The 17,093-nt window shown below is 42.8% G+C and overlaps 1 protein-coding gene across 1 annotated transcript in view; it reads right to left on the bottom strand.

The window, feature by feature from the left end:
• The window catches only part of FRMPD3 (FERM and PDZ domain containing 3), a 125,680-nt gene that overhangs the window by 11,113 nt on the left and 97,474 nt on the right, over positions 1 to 17,093 (bottom strand). The window contains exon 12 of the mRNA XM_078147777.1: positions 16,148 to 16,292. Within this exon, the coding sequence (XP_078003903.1) occupies positions 16,148 to 16,292 (145 nt within the window). The remainder of the gene's footprint in view (positions 1 to 16,147; positions 16,293 to 17,093) is intronic.

Here is a 17,093-nt window from a genome sequence, read left to right as displayed (position 1 = left end):
CCTCCATGCCTGTCTATCCTGTGTCTGGGACTCTCATACATGTCCTCCCCCCCAATTCTATCACTGGGCCTCCCCCCAACATGCTGAGGACTGTTTTCTCTTGACATTAAATGGGCCTCGGTGGAATACATGGTCTGCTCACCGATTATCCTTCACTCTTGCTTATATGGCTAGCCTATCTCTTTTTTCTAGTCATAGGAGTCTCAGATGACTCTCTTTATGCTACTTTCCCTGGTTAAGTCCTTGTTTGTAATGGGCCACAATCTGCTCTCCTTCACCATGTGCCTCTCCTTTGCCCTTTGGGTTATCCTCAGCTTTAGTTCCTTGGAGACTATGTCACCTGATGACTCACAGCCATAGGAACTCACCAGAATATTGGGTGCTTAAAAAGACAGGCCTTTGTTTCAGGGAGAAGTTGGGGGGGTCATTCAAGGCGCTGTGCTGTTCCCCCAAAGCAATCCATTCCACTCTCCTTCCTGTTCAGTTCTGGGTCCAACTCCTTGTCCTTTTGTAGCGTCTGTCCAAGCTCTACGTACCACTGGGCAAGCCGATTCAATTGCATAGCACAGCCTGGACAATGAGCATCCTTCATCCACTTGGTTTTCCCTGTTTGGATAGTTAGGCTAAACTCTCTTGAGTGATTATCGATCATAGGTAGGAGGCACTGAAGTGTTCCAGGGCCTGGTACAATCAGCACAATGTCGTCCCCAAACAGAAGCAACTGCAGGACCTCAACACCCATAGGGAATCCCTTATTTACTTGGACTCTGCACGGGGACTTCTTCCATGACAGTGGGGGACAATTTGGGTGAGTATGTGATTCTGTGTTTTATGCCTCACATGATATTAGTAATCAGAGAGTTGCGGAACAAAGTTCTCTCTGCTGTTACATTTTTCAAGGAAACTTACACAATTTTGATTTACGCACAGGAAATACCTTGCTGTAAGAGGATTTTTATGGTGTTTTGCCCTATGAAATCAAATGCTTTTTTTTAATAGTCCACAAATAATGAGCACAGGAGGAAATCTTATGTTTTCTATCCCCTTCAGTGTGATTCTCAAGATGTGGTCTGTTGTGGCCTATTATCCGTGCAAACCTACCTGTTCTCTTCCTTTGTTGAGGAGTATAAATTATTCACATATGAAATTGAAAGACATGGAAAAGTGTACATACAGGTCAGCAGTTATTGATAGTATCTCGTTTGCCTTCCCTCTACCCCTCTCGTGTACATCTTTGGTACCTTCCTATTTTTCGGATACCTTGAGAACTGATTCTTCAACATCCTCAAAATTGTGTCATCTCCAGCATGGACCACCTCTGTTTATTCTTGATTTAATCCAGCTGCTTTTAGCATTCAGCGCCATTGTCATTTCCTCGAGCAGCACATCCGGGACTGTGATGTTAGAGTCCTAATGTGGTAGTTGCACTGTCTTTGATGGTGAAAAGTGTTATAAATTTTTTTTGCTGATCTTTTCCTTTTTCCTATCTTTGTTGTCCTTCCATCTTCATCCTCATATACTCTCAAGATGATTTGGCTTAGTTAGATCTCTCACCAAACTTTCTTTAAATTGGTTTTTCCCTCTACTGCTTCTGTTTTATGAAGTGATACTGCCAGGAGTATGCTGGAGGCAACTCATACCAGCTCTCGAGCCAATTGTTAAATTTTCCATGCGAGCATTTACATCTCAGAAATTAGCAAATTCTACAAATCAAGTCTGGATTTATTGTTTTATTGATTTCTAGACTTAAGAAAGTGATGAAGAAAATGTTAGTAATGTAAATTAAAGTTAAAAGTGTGCCGAGTGTACATTTTTTTTCAGAGAGCCAGTGGTTAAACATTTATCAGCATACCACCAGATACTGTGCATAATCTTCTACCATCCTTCTCTGTAAGATTTTACAAATGAATTTGTATTCTAAACCAATGTTGTCCTTGCTCTGCTTGTCTCTAGCAAGAAGATCACAGTTTGTCAGCTGAGTTCATTTCTAGGCTCTTTTGGTGTCATTGTTATGGTCATTGATTTATTTGAATTCAACTTAGGAAAGTGATATAATCAATGTCGCTGTCTGTTCCTTCATCCATTTTTCATTTTTGGCATCAATGACTTGTCTACATGGGTCAGTTTTGTAGTTATTTTACTGGTACGCCTGTAACATGTTAATAATCTCAATATCTTCACCAAGAAAGTGGCATGAGGCTATTTGCCAACATGTTGGAATAGTACATACAGAAAAAAATGCTTCACAGGTAAGTTATGCCCTAATTTTTTACAACCATTGCCCAGTAAAATACACAATAGGTACCATTTGTCCTATGTTGTCTAACATTACCTGGTGCCTAGATGACAGTCCTGGAACGGTATAAATGGGAGTCAGCCCCTCACCCTAAGGTTCTCTTGCAGTCTTGGCCAGTGTAGCAATGTGTGTGGCATACCAACTTAGAGAATGGCAATTGCATTTCCCAGAATCTAGACACTCAAGAGTCAAGGAGCTGCACGGTGGTCCTGGTGATGTGTACCATTTACTTGCCAATGTCCACTAGCCCTTTAAGTAAAATTACTTTCACTTTTAAATGATGAGTCTCCCAAATCACCTTCCCTCAGTGACACTGCTTTTACCTTTTTTTTTTTTTTGGTGAGACAATTGGGGTTAAATGACTTGCCCAGAGTCACACAGCTAGTGAGTGTTACGTGTCTGAGGTCATATTTGAACTCAGGTCCTCCTGACTCCAGCACCAGTGCTCTATCCACTGCACCACCTAGCTGTCCCTACTGCCTTTACTTTCTTTTCTTTTCTTTCTTTTTTTTTTTTGATTTAAATTTCTTTTATTAGTAGTTATTTGGAACAATGTACATGTTGATAGGGTATGGACCCAAAGTGAGACCTTTGTCCCAATTTGGGCCCCATTTGTCTATGAGTCCTAGAAAACCCTTGGACTGTCCTTGAATTCTCCTGATGCAGTTTAGGGGTCATGAGACCCCAAAATCACAACACATGGGTCCTCTCCGAAAGAAGTCGACCCAAGCCTTCTTTCAGCCAAAGACAAGGTTTAGTAGAACATCCATCATATTGGGCAGACTCTTAAGGAGTCTGAACATTAGTAAGCTATTAGCTAGATTTTAAGAATCTGAGCAGTGGCTAGATTATAAGAATCTAAGAAGTTTAATGGAGACAAGATGGACTTTATATACATTAAGACTCCTACTGCTTTTACTTTCAACTAAGTTTGTGTTTACTGGTTTTCTTGGGGAAGTCTTGAGTCCCATCAGAATAATTCTGTATCTTTTCCCTATGTTTATTCTTTGTTCTAGTTTTGGGTTAATTCTGACCTTTGCTCTAACAAGTTAGCAATCTGACTACAGGAATGACTCTCACATCAGTAATGAGTCATTTCATATCTGTTAAAATATTATCACACTCTTTTTAACTTCCTTTTTTTTAAAAACATTTTTATTTGGTGTTTGTTAGGTCAGATGTCTCCCAATTCTTTTCTTAAAGAACTTATTTGTGACAGATAGGCATAAAGCTTCTGTGTGGTCTACATGCTTCTTTTATTCCTTACTTTTTAAAAAATTCCTTACTTTTGAATTATATCTTCAGTATGTTCCCCCCAACCCTCCTCAGTATCCCTTATGCCAATCTTTGCACGGAAATCACTGAGTATCAAAGTATAGGGATAGAGATAAAGGCTGGTTGAGGAGACTCCTTCAGCTATTCCAGATTGGCACCTTCTCTGCCACTTACAGTCTTATAGAGAGTTGCCTAGGACACTGGGTAGGGAAGTGACTTGTCCAGGATCATTCAGCCAATGTATGCCAGAGGCAGAGTAATATATGCCAAAGTATATGTTGACTTAATTTCGTTACTTCCTGGACCTCTGCAACCAATATTGGAATGTGAGATGGAACTATTTTCAGTGGTCTTTTTACAAACACTTACCATGGGCACTACAACGTGGAAACAACTGAATTTTCCATGACAATGTTTCTCATGGCCTTTGGATACAAGATAAAACCAATTCTTTTTATTTGCTTCTGCCAGGGGAATCTATGAGCCATCCTTCCCCTTCACTGCCATTTCTGTCTATTTTCTGATTTCATTTATTGTGAAGAATGTAAAGCCTCATGTGAATTAGTTCCTCTACTAGTTATAGCCACCATTTGGTTACTGGTCATATTTAGAGGACCAACAGCTAAGTTAATATTTATAGACATGTCTAAAAACAGTGTGATTCTAAGCAACCTCTGCCACCATCACTGCAGAGTCAGAAATGGGGGAAGGCCATTTTGTACTTTTTAGTGTTTCTTGGCTTTCCATGGCCAGTTCAATTGAGTAAACATTTATCAAGAACCTACTATGTGTCAGGCACTATGCTAAATGTTGGGGATACAAAAAGAAGCAAAAAAATAGTCCCTGCCTTCAAGGAGCTTACAGTCTGATGGGGGAGACAACATGCAAAAAACATCTACAAAGCAAGCTATATACAAGATAAATAGGAAATAAAAGAGGGAAAGCACTGGAATTAAGAGGGATTGGAAAAGTTTCCTATAGAAGGTGGGATTTTAGTTGGGATTTAACGGAACAGAGGAGGGAGAGTATTCCAGGCATGGAGGACAGCCAGAAAGAATGCCCAGAGCTGAGAGATGAAAGGTCTTGTTCGAGGAACAGCCAGGATACCCGTGTCAGTAAAAGAGTATGTGGTGGGGAGTAAGGTATAAGAAGCCCAGAAAGGTAGAAGGGGGCTAGATGATGAAAGACTTTGAATGCCAAACAGAGCATTCTGCATTTGCTCCTGGAGACAATAGGGAGCTACTAGAGTTTATTGAGGAGTGGGTGATATGATTAAACTTGTGCTTTAGGAAAATCACTTTGGTGGCTGAATGGAGAATGGACTGGAGTTGGGAGAGCCTTGAGGCAGGTAGATCCTCTAGCAGGCTATTGCAATGGTCCAGGAGTGAGGTGATGACAGCCTAGACCAGAGTGTGGGCAGTGTCAGAGGAGAGAAGGGAGTGTATCCAAGAGATGTTGCAAAGGTGACATTAGTAGGCCTTGGCAACAGATTAGATATGGGGAATGAGAGAGAGTGAGGTATCCAACCCTATCTACAGTCATAGGGAAAGCCAAAGAATTCATATCACCAAGTCAAGATCCTAGTGGGATGAGCCTTCAAATTAGCTAGCTGGGCCCCAGAAGGCAGACACTGTGTGTGACCCTGAAGCTTTGCCAGTGTGGGAGAACCTTTCAGAGATTGCATTCTCATGGCAGAGGCTTCAAAAATCTAGGAATGATGCATACAACAACTAAGTATCAGAGTAGGGCTGATTAAGAAAAAAAAAGTTCCCATGGCCACTAATTTCCTTGTGCAGAATATAATAATTTACTCTTATGTATTTACTATCTATTTATTCTCCTATGTTCATTTATTCAAAGGCCTTAACTTTTTTTTTTGAGGCAACCTGGGTTAAGTGACTTGTCCAGGGTCACACAGTTAGTATATGTCAGAGGTCAGATTTCAACTGAGGTCCTTCTGGCTCCAGGGCTGGTGCTCTATCCATTATGGCTCCACTTAGCTGCCCAGACATTAACTATTAAGCAAATTTTTTTTTTATTGGCTACTTTGAATAGTAAGAGAGTCAGAGAGGGACAAGTTTCTACATACTTTACAACACTTTACAGAATGGATGAATTTCATTAAGTTTGTGCATCAATTGAATTTGGGTGGCTCAAATCACACTTTCTCAATTACCTCCATTAAGATTCCAGAACTGCTTTGTTTGACCATCCAAATGTTATTTCCATGTATCTGAAGCTCCTTCCAGGAGATAGTGTGGTATGGGTTCTATGATCAGGAAACTTGGATTCAAATCCCACCCCTGATGCTAACCATCCAGGTGACTTTGGGTGAGTAACTTAATCCCAGTAGGCCTCAGTTTTCTCATTTTTAACATGAGGTCCTCTCCAGCACTATATCTGTGATCTTAGTTGCTGGACCCCATCTTTTGGGGGCATATAATGTTCTAGAAACAAATAAGATATTTCTGCCTCCAATAGGGGATTGGATTAGATGACCTTTAGTCAATTCTGAGATCAGATGGTTCTAAGTAGTGGAGGTACTAGAGTGACCCCCAGTTTAAGGAAAATGTAGAGTGAACATTTCTTTTGTAATGTAACTAACCACTTCCATAACGTATGTTGTAAAATGCTATACGCTATACATGACAAATGTCGGTTCTTATTATCGGTTTTTACATACTTAGGTTTTTCATATAAAGATAAAACCTTTTGGTCAAGAAGCTCTATTTGTAGGGGCAGCTAGGTGGTGCAGTGGATAGAGCACCGGCCCTGGAGTCGGGAGGACCTGAGTTCAAATCTGGCCTCAGACACATAACATTAGCTGTGTGACCCTGGGCAAGTCACTTAACCCCAATTGCCTAGACAGAAAAAAAAAGAAAAAGAAATACAAGAAAAAAAAAGGTCTATTTGTTAGTGCATTACTTTGTTGGAATGTTATTTAAATGAATGGAAACAGCATTGGACTGAGTCCTGATTTTGGCCCTAATTAGTTGTGTGACCACTAGACCCAAACTTCTCTGGTCCTCAGTTTCATTACATATAAAATAGATGGTGAGATTGGATTGGATTGGGTGATCTCTAGGTTCTTTCTAACTCAAACAAGCCAATGATTCTCTGAGCTCTTTGCTAGACATGTCACAATCCTGGATTTGGCTCTAGTGATCAAAAGCTGATGCCCAGACTTTCTGCATGGAATCAGCAAATGAGGCCAGTGGCAAAAGTAGGGAGGTGGCTCCCATGCATTCCAGCTCACCCTATTATATTACTGTTGCCTCTTCCTAGGTCTTGGACCTGTGTTTGAGATCTGAGTGAGCAGTGTGGGAAGTAAGGGGGGTGGTTCTTTTATGGGACTTTTGTTTTTGCTTTGCTTTTCAGCTTTGTATCCTCAGTTGCCTGGCACGTAGTAAGTGCTTAATAAATGCTGGTTGAATTCAATTCTGCCTGTCTATAATACAAACAGTACAAGATGAAATTCCTTCTCTTTGACTAGGATTGGGCATTGCATGGACTTTAAAGTAAATAGAGCAATACAATTTTGTTTCTGTGGACTTCCTGCTGGGAGTTGGAAGCCTCTTCATTATACAGAGACTTGGGGGGGAAATGGAATTTGTTGTATTTGGATATCACCAGTTTCTTTTTCTTTCTTTCTTTTTTTTTTTTTTGGTTAGGCAGTGGGGTTAAGTGACTTGCCCAGGGTCACACAGCTAGTGTCAAGTGTTTGGTCTGAGGCCGGATTTGAACTCAGGTCCTCCTGACTCCGACCAACGCTCTATCCACTGCGCCACCTAGCTGCCCCACACCAGTTTCTTTTAAAGAGGGATAGAGATAACATGATTTTCACTTATGTACTCACATGACATTACTCTGGAGTTTGGAGAGGTCTCAAACCAGTAATTTCATCCATGTAAGGAACTTCCTGTACCTTCTCTACAATTTCCAGACTTAGAGAGTTGTCTGGGGGCACTAAGATGTTAAGTGGCTTACTGAGACTCACAAAGCCAGCGTATCTGAGTGCTAAGACTTGAACACAGGCCAGCTTTGTATGTATTAAATCATTGCTTCTTACCTTGTCATTTCTCATGAATTATTGCAATATGGACAAACTGAAAGGAAATTCTTTAAAAACTGGAAAAAAAGAGACCTATGCTTAGCATGCATTAATGGGGGGGGGGTTCTTTGTTTTGTTTTAGGCAATTGGGATTAAGTGACTTGCCCAGGGTCACACAGCTAGTAAGTGTCAAGTGTTTGGTCTGAGGCCGGATTTGAACTCAGGTCCTCCTGACTTCAGGGCTGGTGCTCTATCCACTGCGCCACAATAAGGTTTTGATTGTCTAATATTTTGTTGGAATTGCTTTTGTAAGGGATGTGTGTGTGTGTGTGTGTGTGTGTGTGTGTGTGTGTGTTGGAAGAGGTGTGAGGAAGCAGTACCTTGCTGCTTTAATATAGTTTTTTTTCTCTTTCTTCCCACGATGCTTAGTGACTGGGTGGGGGGGAGGGAGGAGGATTGGACAGCAAATGGTTAAGCATGTAGTGACAAGAGTTTGGAAAAGAACCTTGAGAAGAAGACATGGGGAAAGAGAAGGGGACAATAGCTTCGATGGCCAGGTTGCTCTGCTGGGCATCCGTTGTGGGAGGAAACTCTTCCATGCCTTCTAGGTGCTAAAGCAATCTGGAGAGGGATGGTTTGGGTGGGGGTAGGGGATTGTTCCAGTCCTACCAAGCCAGAGATATCAAGGCAGCACATGGAGCCAGCATACAGAGCAGCCAAAGGTAGCATCACTCACTGTCTGAGGAATGCATTGTTGTTTGTCCTTGGTTTTTGAAGAGGACCAGTGACATCACAGGGTGATGTATTGATTTGAGAGTGAAGTGGATTTAAGTGAGGCAGAGCCACACAAAGTCATCAGCCTCACTCTCTCTTCCAGAGTCATCAAAGTCCAGTGGCAAGACAAAAGTCAAGGTGACCAGCCATGGCTCAGGATGCAGTGGACGATCTTGGCATCTTTGATGCCTGACCAAACTCTAAGCAATGCACTAGTGCCCGAGGAATGTAGAAAGATCGGTATGCCCCAAAGCTTGCTGCTAGCTGGCTGAGCCACATGATAAGTGACTGTTGAGTTTTCCCCTTGAGGGAAAAGAGGAAATGACATGGGGAATAGGGAGAGATCGTATTGCTGAGTGTCTGGGAGTGGACAAAAGCACTGGACTCCATTCTGGACTAGGGGGAGGAGCAGTAGTGAAGAAGGCAGTTTGGAGGTTGAAATGATGGCCGTGGATTAGAATATCTTTTTTACGATTCTCAATATTATCATGTTTTTCATGATCGATTAAACTGTTTCTACGATAAAATGATGATTTGTTAACAGCTGGATCCAAATGGAGGGAGTTTCCAGGTGGGATGAACTTAAACAAGTAGTCTTTTCTAATTGTATGCCCAGTGCTTTGCACATAGTAAGCACTTAGTAAATACTTCATTCACTCATTCATTCATTCATTCATTCATACTGAACTAATGTAGAGTATCTTGAATCCAGGCCTCAAGTAGGCTTAGAAGTAATAGGAAATGAGTTTATCCATAAACCCCTAAAGGATGTTACATTTGTGAGGGCTTTATCTAATTTTTTTGAAATTTTGAGATTACGTATCTCTCGTCCTCTCTCTTTCTCTCTCTCTCTCTCTCTCTCTCTCTCTCTCTCTCTCTCTCTCTCTCTCTCTCTCTCTCCCTCTCTCCCTCCCTCTCTCCTTCTCTCTCTCTTTCTCTCTCTCCTCTCTTCTTCTTCCTCTCTGTCTCTGTCTCTCTGTGTGTCTCCTCTCCTCTCCTCGTTTCTCTCTCCTTTCTTCTTCTTCATCTTCTTCGTCTTCTTCTTCTCTCTTTTTCTGTCTGTCTCTCTCTTCTCTCTCTGACTCTGTCTCTGTCTCTCTGTCTCTTTGTCTCTCCTCTCCTCTTCCTTTCTCTTCTTTCTCTCTGTCTCTCTCTCTCTCTCCTCTGCTCTTCTTCTCTTTCCTTTTGCTCTCCCCCTCTTTCCTTCTCTCTCTCCTTCTTCTCTCCTCTCTCTCTTTCCTTCTCTTTTTCCTTCTCTTTTTCCTCTCTTCTTTTTTCTTCCTTCTTCTCCTCCTCCTGCTCTCTTTCTCTCTTTCTGTCTGTCTCTCTCCTCTCCTTCTCTCTCTGTCTCTGTCTCTCTTCCCCTTCTCTCTCTCTCTCTCCTTTCCTCTTTTCTTTCTGTTTCTCTCTCCTTCTCTCTCTCCTCTCCTTCTCTCTCTCTCCCTCTCTTTCCTTATCTCTCTTCTCTTTTTTTCTTGTTCTTCTCCTTCTCTCTCTGTCTCTCTCCTTTCCTCTCTCTGTCTCTCCCCCTTCTCTCTCCTCTTCTCTTCTCTCTCTCTCTTTACCTTTCTCTGTCTCCTCTCTTCTTCTCTTTCTCCTCTCCGTCTCTCTGTCTCTCTCTCTCCTCTCTCTATCTCTGTCTCTCTCTCTCCTTCTCTCTCTTTCCTTCTCTCTCCTCTTCCTTTCTCTTTTCTCTCTCTCTCTCTCTCTCTCTCTCTCTCTCTTTCTCTCTCTCTCTCTCTCTCTTTTTCTCTCTCTCCTCTCCTTTCTCTCCCTCTCTTTCCTTGTCCTCCTCTCTTCTCTCCTCCTTTTCTCTTCTCTCTCTCCTCTCTTCTTCTTCTTCTTTCTCTGTCTGTCTCTCTCTCTGTCTCTGTCTCTCCTCTCCTTCCCTCTCTGTCTCTCTCTCTCCATCACCTGTTTGAGTATTAGGTCATACTGAGGCTAGTTCATCTGGCATTGTTGGCCCCCTGAGTATTTTTCTGTCCTTTTCCCTGTTCTATATGCTATCAGTGCTAGGTCCAAGTGTTGGTTGTTGTCCAATGGCACTCTTACTGAACAGATCCACTGATACTTACCTATACCTTTTATCCAGTCATGTGTAAAGTATGCATGATGTGTGCACAGTGTCTGCCTTGTCACGGAAGTGTGCTGTTGTTAAACACTGTTGGATTGTCAAGATATGTGGCAGTTGAGATTGGGCTAAAGTAGCACCCATTGCTATGCAACCACTGGAAAGTTGGTTTGTCCTAGCTAACTGGGACTGCTCATCTTAGTGGTGTCTATGGGATATTGTGATGATGATAATGAAAAGGCACTGCCTACAGTGCTCAAGAAAGATGACAGAACAATGGCTCCAACCTGCCAATCTGGGGTATGAAAGATTGAAGATGTCTGGGGATTAGTTACTTGATTTCCCTCCTCCACCCCCAGCCTATGGAGGATGAGGAGGTAGGAACAAAGGGGGAAGTCCTCCTACACAGAAGGTTGGACTGGAGAGGTCACAAAGCATGGGGGTCGCAACCCACAGTTTAAGAAGTGCTGAAGGGGTTGTGAGTGGAAAAAGTTTAAGGAATCCTGGGCTAGGAGGGAAACTAGCACCTGCATCGGTGATGTCAACAAGAGGAGGAGACAAGACTGTAGGTCTGTTGGTGGAAATACAAGAGACCCACTAAGGGAAATCAAGATACTTCTCTTAACTCTTAACTCTTTGGGGTGGTACTTTTTTCTTTTCTTTTCTTCCTTTTCTTTTTTTTTGGCTAGACAATGGAGTTAAGTGATTTGCCCAGCGTCACACACCTAGTAAGTGTTATGTGTCTGAGACCATATTTGAACTCAAGTCCTTCTGAATCCAGGACTGGTGCTCTATTCACTGTGCCACCTAGCTGCCCCTGGGGTAGTACTTTTTGAGTCCTGGATAGGGCATATTGCTAGACTAGAGTAATATAGCAGTGGTAAAGGACTGAGTATAGAAAAATGGAGGAAGCCAATGAAAAATCCCAGGAGCCCCATATTTGAGCTCATTTGTGTTCTCAAACTGCAGAATCCCAACGTGACCACGTACCCAATTTGGGAAAGTGTAGATTGTGTAGTAAGTCTACGTCTAATTGACCAATACTTTTCAGCAGGAGAGAGAACAGCCCTCCTGGGAATTTGGATTGTGTGTGAAAAGGCCATTTCTGAGACTGGTGGCCAAAGGGTCATCAGAGCAGAGAATCTGAGACCCAGAGCTGGAAGGGACCTTAGAGGCCATCATGTCCAACTCCCTTGTTTTTACAGAGGAGGAAACTGAGGCCCAGGGAGCTTTAAGTGATTTGCCTTGGGTCACACAGCTAGGAAGTGTCAGGGACGGGATTTGAACCTGTGTCTTCCTGACTCCAAATCCAGCATCAACAACATAAGATCATAGATTCGATCTGGAAAGGCCCTTAGTGCAGGGGTTCTTAGTCTGGCACATCTGTGTATAGATTTCAGGGCATCCATGAACTTGGAAAGGAAAAAAAATTACATCCAAGTTTTGACCAACCTCCAAGTGAAATTTAGTATTTCCTTCAATTATGAATTTTTAAAAAATTCTTATAAATGCTTTGTAAGTTTCACCAGACTTCCAAAGAGGTCTATGACACTAACAAGGTTAAGCAGGCCTGCTTTAGAAGCCACTGAGTCCAACACCCTTATTTGACAGATGAGGAAACTGAGGCAGAGAAAGGTTAAATGAATTGCTCAGGGTCATGCAACTTGTAAGGCAGGATTTGAACTCTAAGCCCAGTGCTCTATCCCCTATGCCAATTAGCTGCCTTGGGGTCTGTGCATGGAGAACAGATGGACAAACCAACCCAAGCAGATTGTGGGTTGGCACATGCCAAGAGCCTACAAAGATACATGAGCACGCTTGAGCAGAGAGGAGTATGGGTTGGACATGATTGAACTGCTAAGGACAGTGAATTTCTTTGAGGAGAGGGCAGTCGAAAGCAAGGTAGTTAAAGACTGGTAAAATTTATTCTCAAGTGGCTAAGAGATAGCTCCTTGTGAAAGGGCCACAGAGGGAAATCAAGAGATTACTCTGAGTAATTCTGATTCCAGTTCAGGAGCTCCTGAGGAATGAAACAGTGAGCAAAGCTGTTTCTCTCAGAGGGGCAAAGGTGGGGGTGTGGGTGGGAGAAAGAGCAAGCATCAGCAGAGGGCATTCAGAGAAGCAGAACCGTATTGTGCTATAGCACAGTGCCTAGTATACAGTAGACGCTGCACAGATGCTTGTCGAGTGACTAAAAATGCAGACTGGATGGGTTTCTGTCTGGCATGTGCTGAGCATGCGCAGGCACAGAATCAGGCATAAGTTTATTAGAAATTGCCATTCTCGGGGCAGCTAGGTGGCGCAGTGGATAGAGCACTGGCCCTGAAGTCAGGAGGACCTGAGTTCAAATCCGGCCTCAGACCAAACACTTGACACTTACTAGCTGTGTGACCTTGGGCAAGTCACTTAACCCCAATTGCCTAAAAAAAAAAATGAGAAATTGCTATCCTCTAAAGCAGCATTGGGATGTGGATGTGGGGCTGGTACACATCGACCTGGGTTCTGAACAACTTAAGCCACCCCTTGCCTACAGCCTTTCTTGGGTTCTTTCCACTTGGACTCATGTGGAAGTGATAGGACAAAGGGTATTGAGGGCCCTGATCTGTTGGGACGGCACATCTCAAGTGACAATTGTATCCTAGTAATTTTATAAAAGACATCTAAGACATGTATTTCCGTAGCACTCTATAGAGCAAGGGCCACCCTCATTAATAATAATAATTATTATTAATAATATTATAATATAATAATTATTAACAGTCAATGTTGGAGGGGCTACTAAGCAGACAGGCATACTAATATTGTGCTAATGGAGCCGCGAATTGGGCCAACCATTTTGGAAAACCATCTGGAATTAATTATTTGAGAAAAGTGTTTAAAATGTTCATAACAAAAAAAAAGAAAAAAAAAAAAGAGAAAACAATAATAATAATGATAATAACTAATAGCTGTTATACAGTGCTTTAAGGTTTATATGACACTTTACACATAATTTCTCATCGTATCCTCACAACAACCCTGTTATTATCCCCATTTTACAGATGGGGAACTGAGGTTGAGAGAGAATAAGTAATTTGCCCAGGGTCACACGGCTAGTGTCTTGAGCAGATATTGACCTTGGGTCTTCCTCCCTCCAAGACTACTGTGCCAATAAGTGGCCACTCCAAACCACATTTGGGTTTTATCGATGAGAACTTGATATCCCCTAGGAAAGTCACTGGAGTTTAGACAAGAAGGGGAATGCCCCAGCCTTGATACAGAGGGTGGCAAAGAAGCACCAAATCTGCCTACACGAGGGAAGATCCAAAGAGATTTGAAGTTGGCTATTCTCCAGTGAGCTTGAGAATATCCAAGTGCAAGGACCAGAGAGTTCTCACTGCATGAGGGACACATGGCCTAGACCAATGGAATAACACAGAGAATCCACTTGGAAGATGCTCAGCTTTCACTAGAGAAGCCACAGGAAACTGCCCCCTGCAGACACAAGGAACCACCTGAACTGTCAGTCAACAGCATCATGAAGGAGTTCCCTGGTGCACGTATCTCTCCCAAAGGGAGAAGACTAGAAATATCGGGATGTGAATAGACTACTGGGCTTTGAACAAGAGAAGTAAAATGGAGTAGGACATATGCCAGGAGGCTGAGATGCTGTGAACCACGCCCTAGGCACCCAGTGATTTTTAGCATTGTGCCACCACACTGGGCACCTCCATGGCAGAGCAAAGTAAGGAGAAGATGGCTTTGGCAGCCTGAGAGAAGGGATCCTACTGGCTTGAGTGCAGATCCTAAGGAATTTGAGGGGGTGGGTGCCCGCTACTTTTCAGTGGCTTATGGGGAAGGTGGCTGGTGGCATGGGTTACTCAGAGGTGTATGTCGTTGAGTTTTTTCAAGATTATCGTATCTTTACTGATGCCTTGTTTTAATATCACAGCCAGTTCTGTGTCTTATCCTGGCCCCCACCCCCATCCGTCAACTCTTCCCTGGAACTGAACCCTCCTTTGGAACAAAGAAAAAATATCTAGTGAGAACAATCAATTCAATGAATGCCCAATTCTGATCTTGACAATGTTCGTATGGCCCTGAAATCCCCCAGCTTTCTGTGGAGAAGAGCGAGGGATGGTTCATTCTCTGTGCTTTGTGATCAAGATGGGTTGTTACTATTACTCAGAGTGTAGCTTCCTTTTACCATTCTGTACATTTACCTCATTGTAGTCATTGTATATTATTCTATATTATTCCTCTGGTTCTGCTCACTTCACTCTGTATCAGTTCATGTAATTCTTACCATGGTTCACCAAATTTCCCCATTCACCGTTTCTTGTCTGGATCTAGATCTGGGATTTTATTGCTCTGTCATTTATAGGCTTAGAGTTGCCCCGAGGCACTGAGGGGTTAAGTAACTTACCCAGGGTCACACAGTCAGTGGTGGTGGAACTTCACGCCACATTTCCCTGGCTCTGAAGCCTCCTCTGCATTTCTTACTACATAATAATATTCCATTATATTCATATACCACAGTTTGTTCAACCATTTATTTCCCCAGTGATGAACACTCAATTTATTACCCTGAAAAGTGCTGTTTGGAATATGTTGGTATATATGGAACCTTTTCTTCTATTTTTTACCTCTTTGAGAATATATACCAATAGTGGCAACACTAGGTCAAAAGTTATCGACAATTTAGTGACTTTTTGGACAGGATTGCACATTCTTTCCCAAAAGGGTTGCACCAAACCACAGCTCCACTAACAGTGTATAGGTGTGCCTATCTTTCCACAGGCCCAAACTGTGTGGATTCCTGGTTTGGGGCCCTATTATATGCCTGAATCAAATCCAAAAAAACCCAAATCAAGTCCACCAATATTGATTGCTCATCTAAGTGTTTGGCTTCAATTGTAAGCTTTTCAAAGGCACAGATTTAGATCTATGGACTTGTCTTTGCACAGTGTTATCTCAAGTAGAATTACTAGGGTGATGGGGATGGTTGCACATCCCTGTCTTGCCATGCATGTTGGTTGTTAATGTTAGATGCCCTTTCCTGGGCAGGACCGTGTCTTTCTACCTTAAGCTCTGCGCAGGGCTGTTGTGCGCATGGCCGGGGCTCAACGCACATGATGGCCAGTTTAGAGGAGATTCACCTGCAAAGAAGCAAACTCATTCATGGGCAGGTTAAAAACCTGGCCACTTTGCTACCGTCCCTCCTTTTTATGTGTCTCTCCAGAAGGTGGCATCCCCAGAAATTGCCCCTCCCCTCCACCCACATTCCCATGGCAGTTATCATTTCTATAGCACGTTACAGTTTACAAAGCTTTTTCTTCACAATGAAACCACAAGGTGAGTCATGTAAGTAACTCATTGGTATATCCATTTTACAGATGAGGAAACTGATTCCTAGTCCAGTCCTCTTTCCGCTTTGCCATATAATCTTTATGCTTATATGCTATGACTCCCAAATAGGTATCATAGAAATTACCGTGACCGAGAAGCCCTAGAGAATGACAGCAAAAGGCCTGCTAGTTCATTCAACGAAGACACCAGGCTATGGCTGGGCAGACCAGGGCAGTCCATCTTTGGCAGGTGGAAAACCAAGAGAAGTCAACATAACGCACTGAGGCGACCCCAGCCCCCCAGGCCATTGGACCCGCGCCATGGCACACGTAAAACCGAGGCTGAGCCCTACCTGCCTTGTTCATTGGAGGTGGAGGAGGCTGGCTGGGAGTCTTGGAGAACATCATTTTTCTGGAATCCAAAAGGAGGCGACAGTACCCCGCAATCAGGCAAGCAAAGTTGGTGGCTTCGGGCCATTCCATCAGCAGTACCAGAGGCTGGGAAGAAGACAGCACAAGACTTAAGTTATTTCAGAGATGAGAATGATATGTGTGTGTGGAAGCATGGTATACAAGTGTTAGCATAACCATTTTACAGATGTGGAAACCAGAGAGTTCAAGTGACTTGCCTAAAGCTTTATCTTCTGACCCCAGATCCAGTGTTCCAGCCTTACTTAGCCAGTGTGTCTACTGAAGAAAAAGAGGAGATGTCTCCAATCTTAGCTGGAGAAAGAGCTAACTTTCTCGACCTCAAAACCATGCCTCTACACTGGGTACCTTCATTTCTTATCTCTCCCCCTTTCCCCCACTTTTCAGCTCCTTTTGTGTGTTGCTTTCCCCCATTTGAATGTAAGTTCTTTGAGGCCAGGTACTGGCTGGTTTTTTTGCCCATATTTGTAGCCCTGGCACTTAGCATGGTGCCTGGCACATAGTAAGTGTAATGCTTGTTTCCTTTTTTCCTTTCTTGTTCTTTCTCACTGCATAACCGGCCCGTCTCCTTTCCTAGTCCTCTATTTCCCGAATGCTATATTTCAGGCCACTTCTTGAGCACAAGTCAATTGCATTTGTCACCAAGCATGTGTGAATTGCCATTTGGGTCAGCCAGAATAGGCTATTGTATCAATGCTGAAAAAACGGGAAATGGACAAAGAAGAAATGGATTCCTATTATTACTATTTCTTACATAAATTTAGTCATTATCAAGCAATCATGTCGATGAGAAGGCCAAAGGAGCCCACTCAATCTCCTTATCAAATAGTTACACATGACAGCTTAAGGGAAACACCAATTTAGAATGTA

This window comes from Phascolarctos cinereus, unplaced genomic scaffold (genome assembly GCF_003287225.1).
Source record: "Phascolarctos cinereus isolate Bilbo 61053 unplaced genomic scaffold, phaCin_HiC Scaffold_8;HRSCAF=390, whole genome shotgun sequence".
NCBI lineage: Eukaryota > Metazoa > Chordata > Mammalia > Diprotodontia > Phascolarctidae > Phascolarctos > Phascolarctos cinereus.
This window is presented reverse-complemented; position numbering and strand designations above follow the sequence as displayed.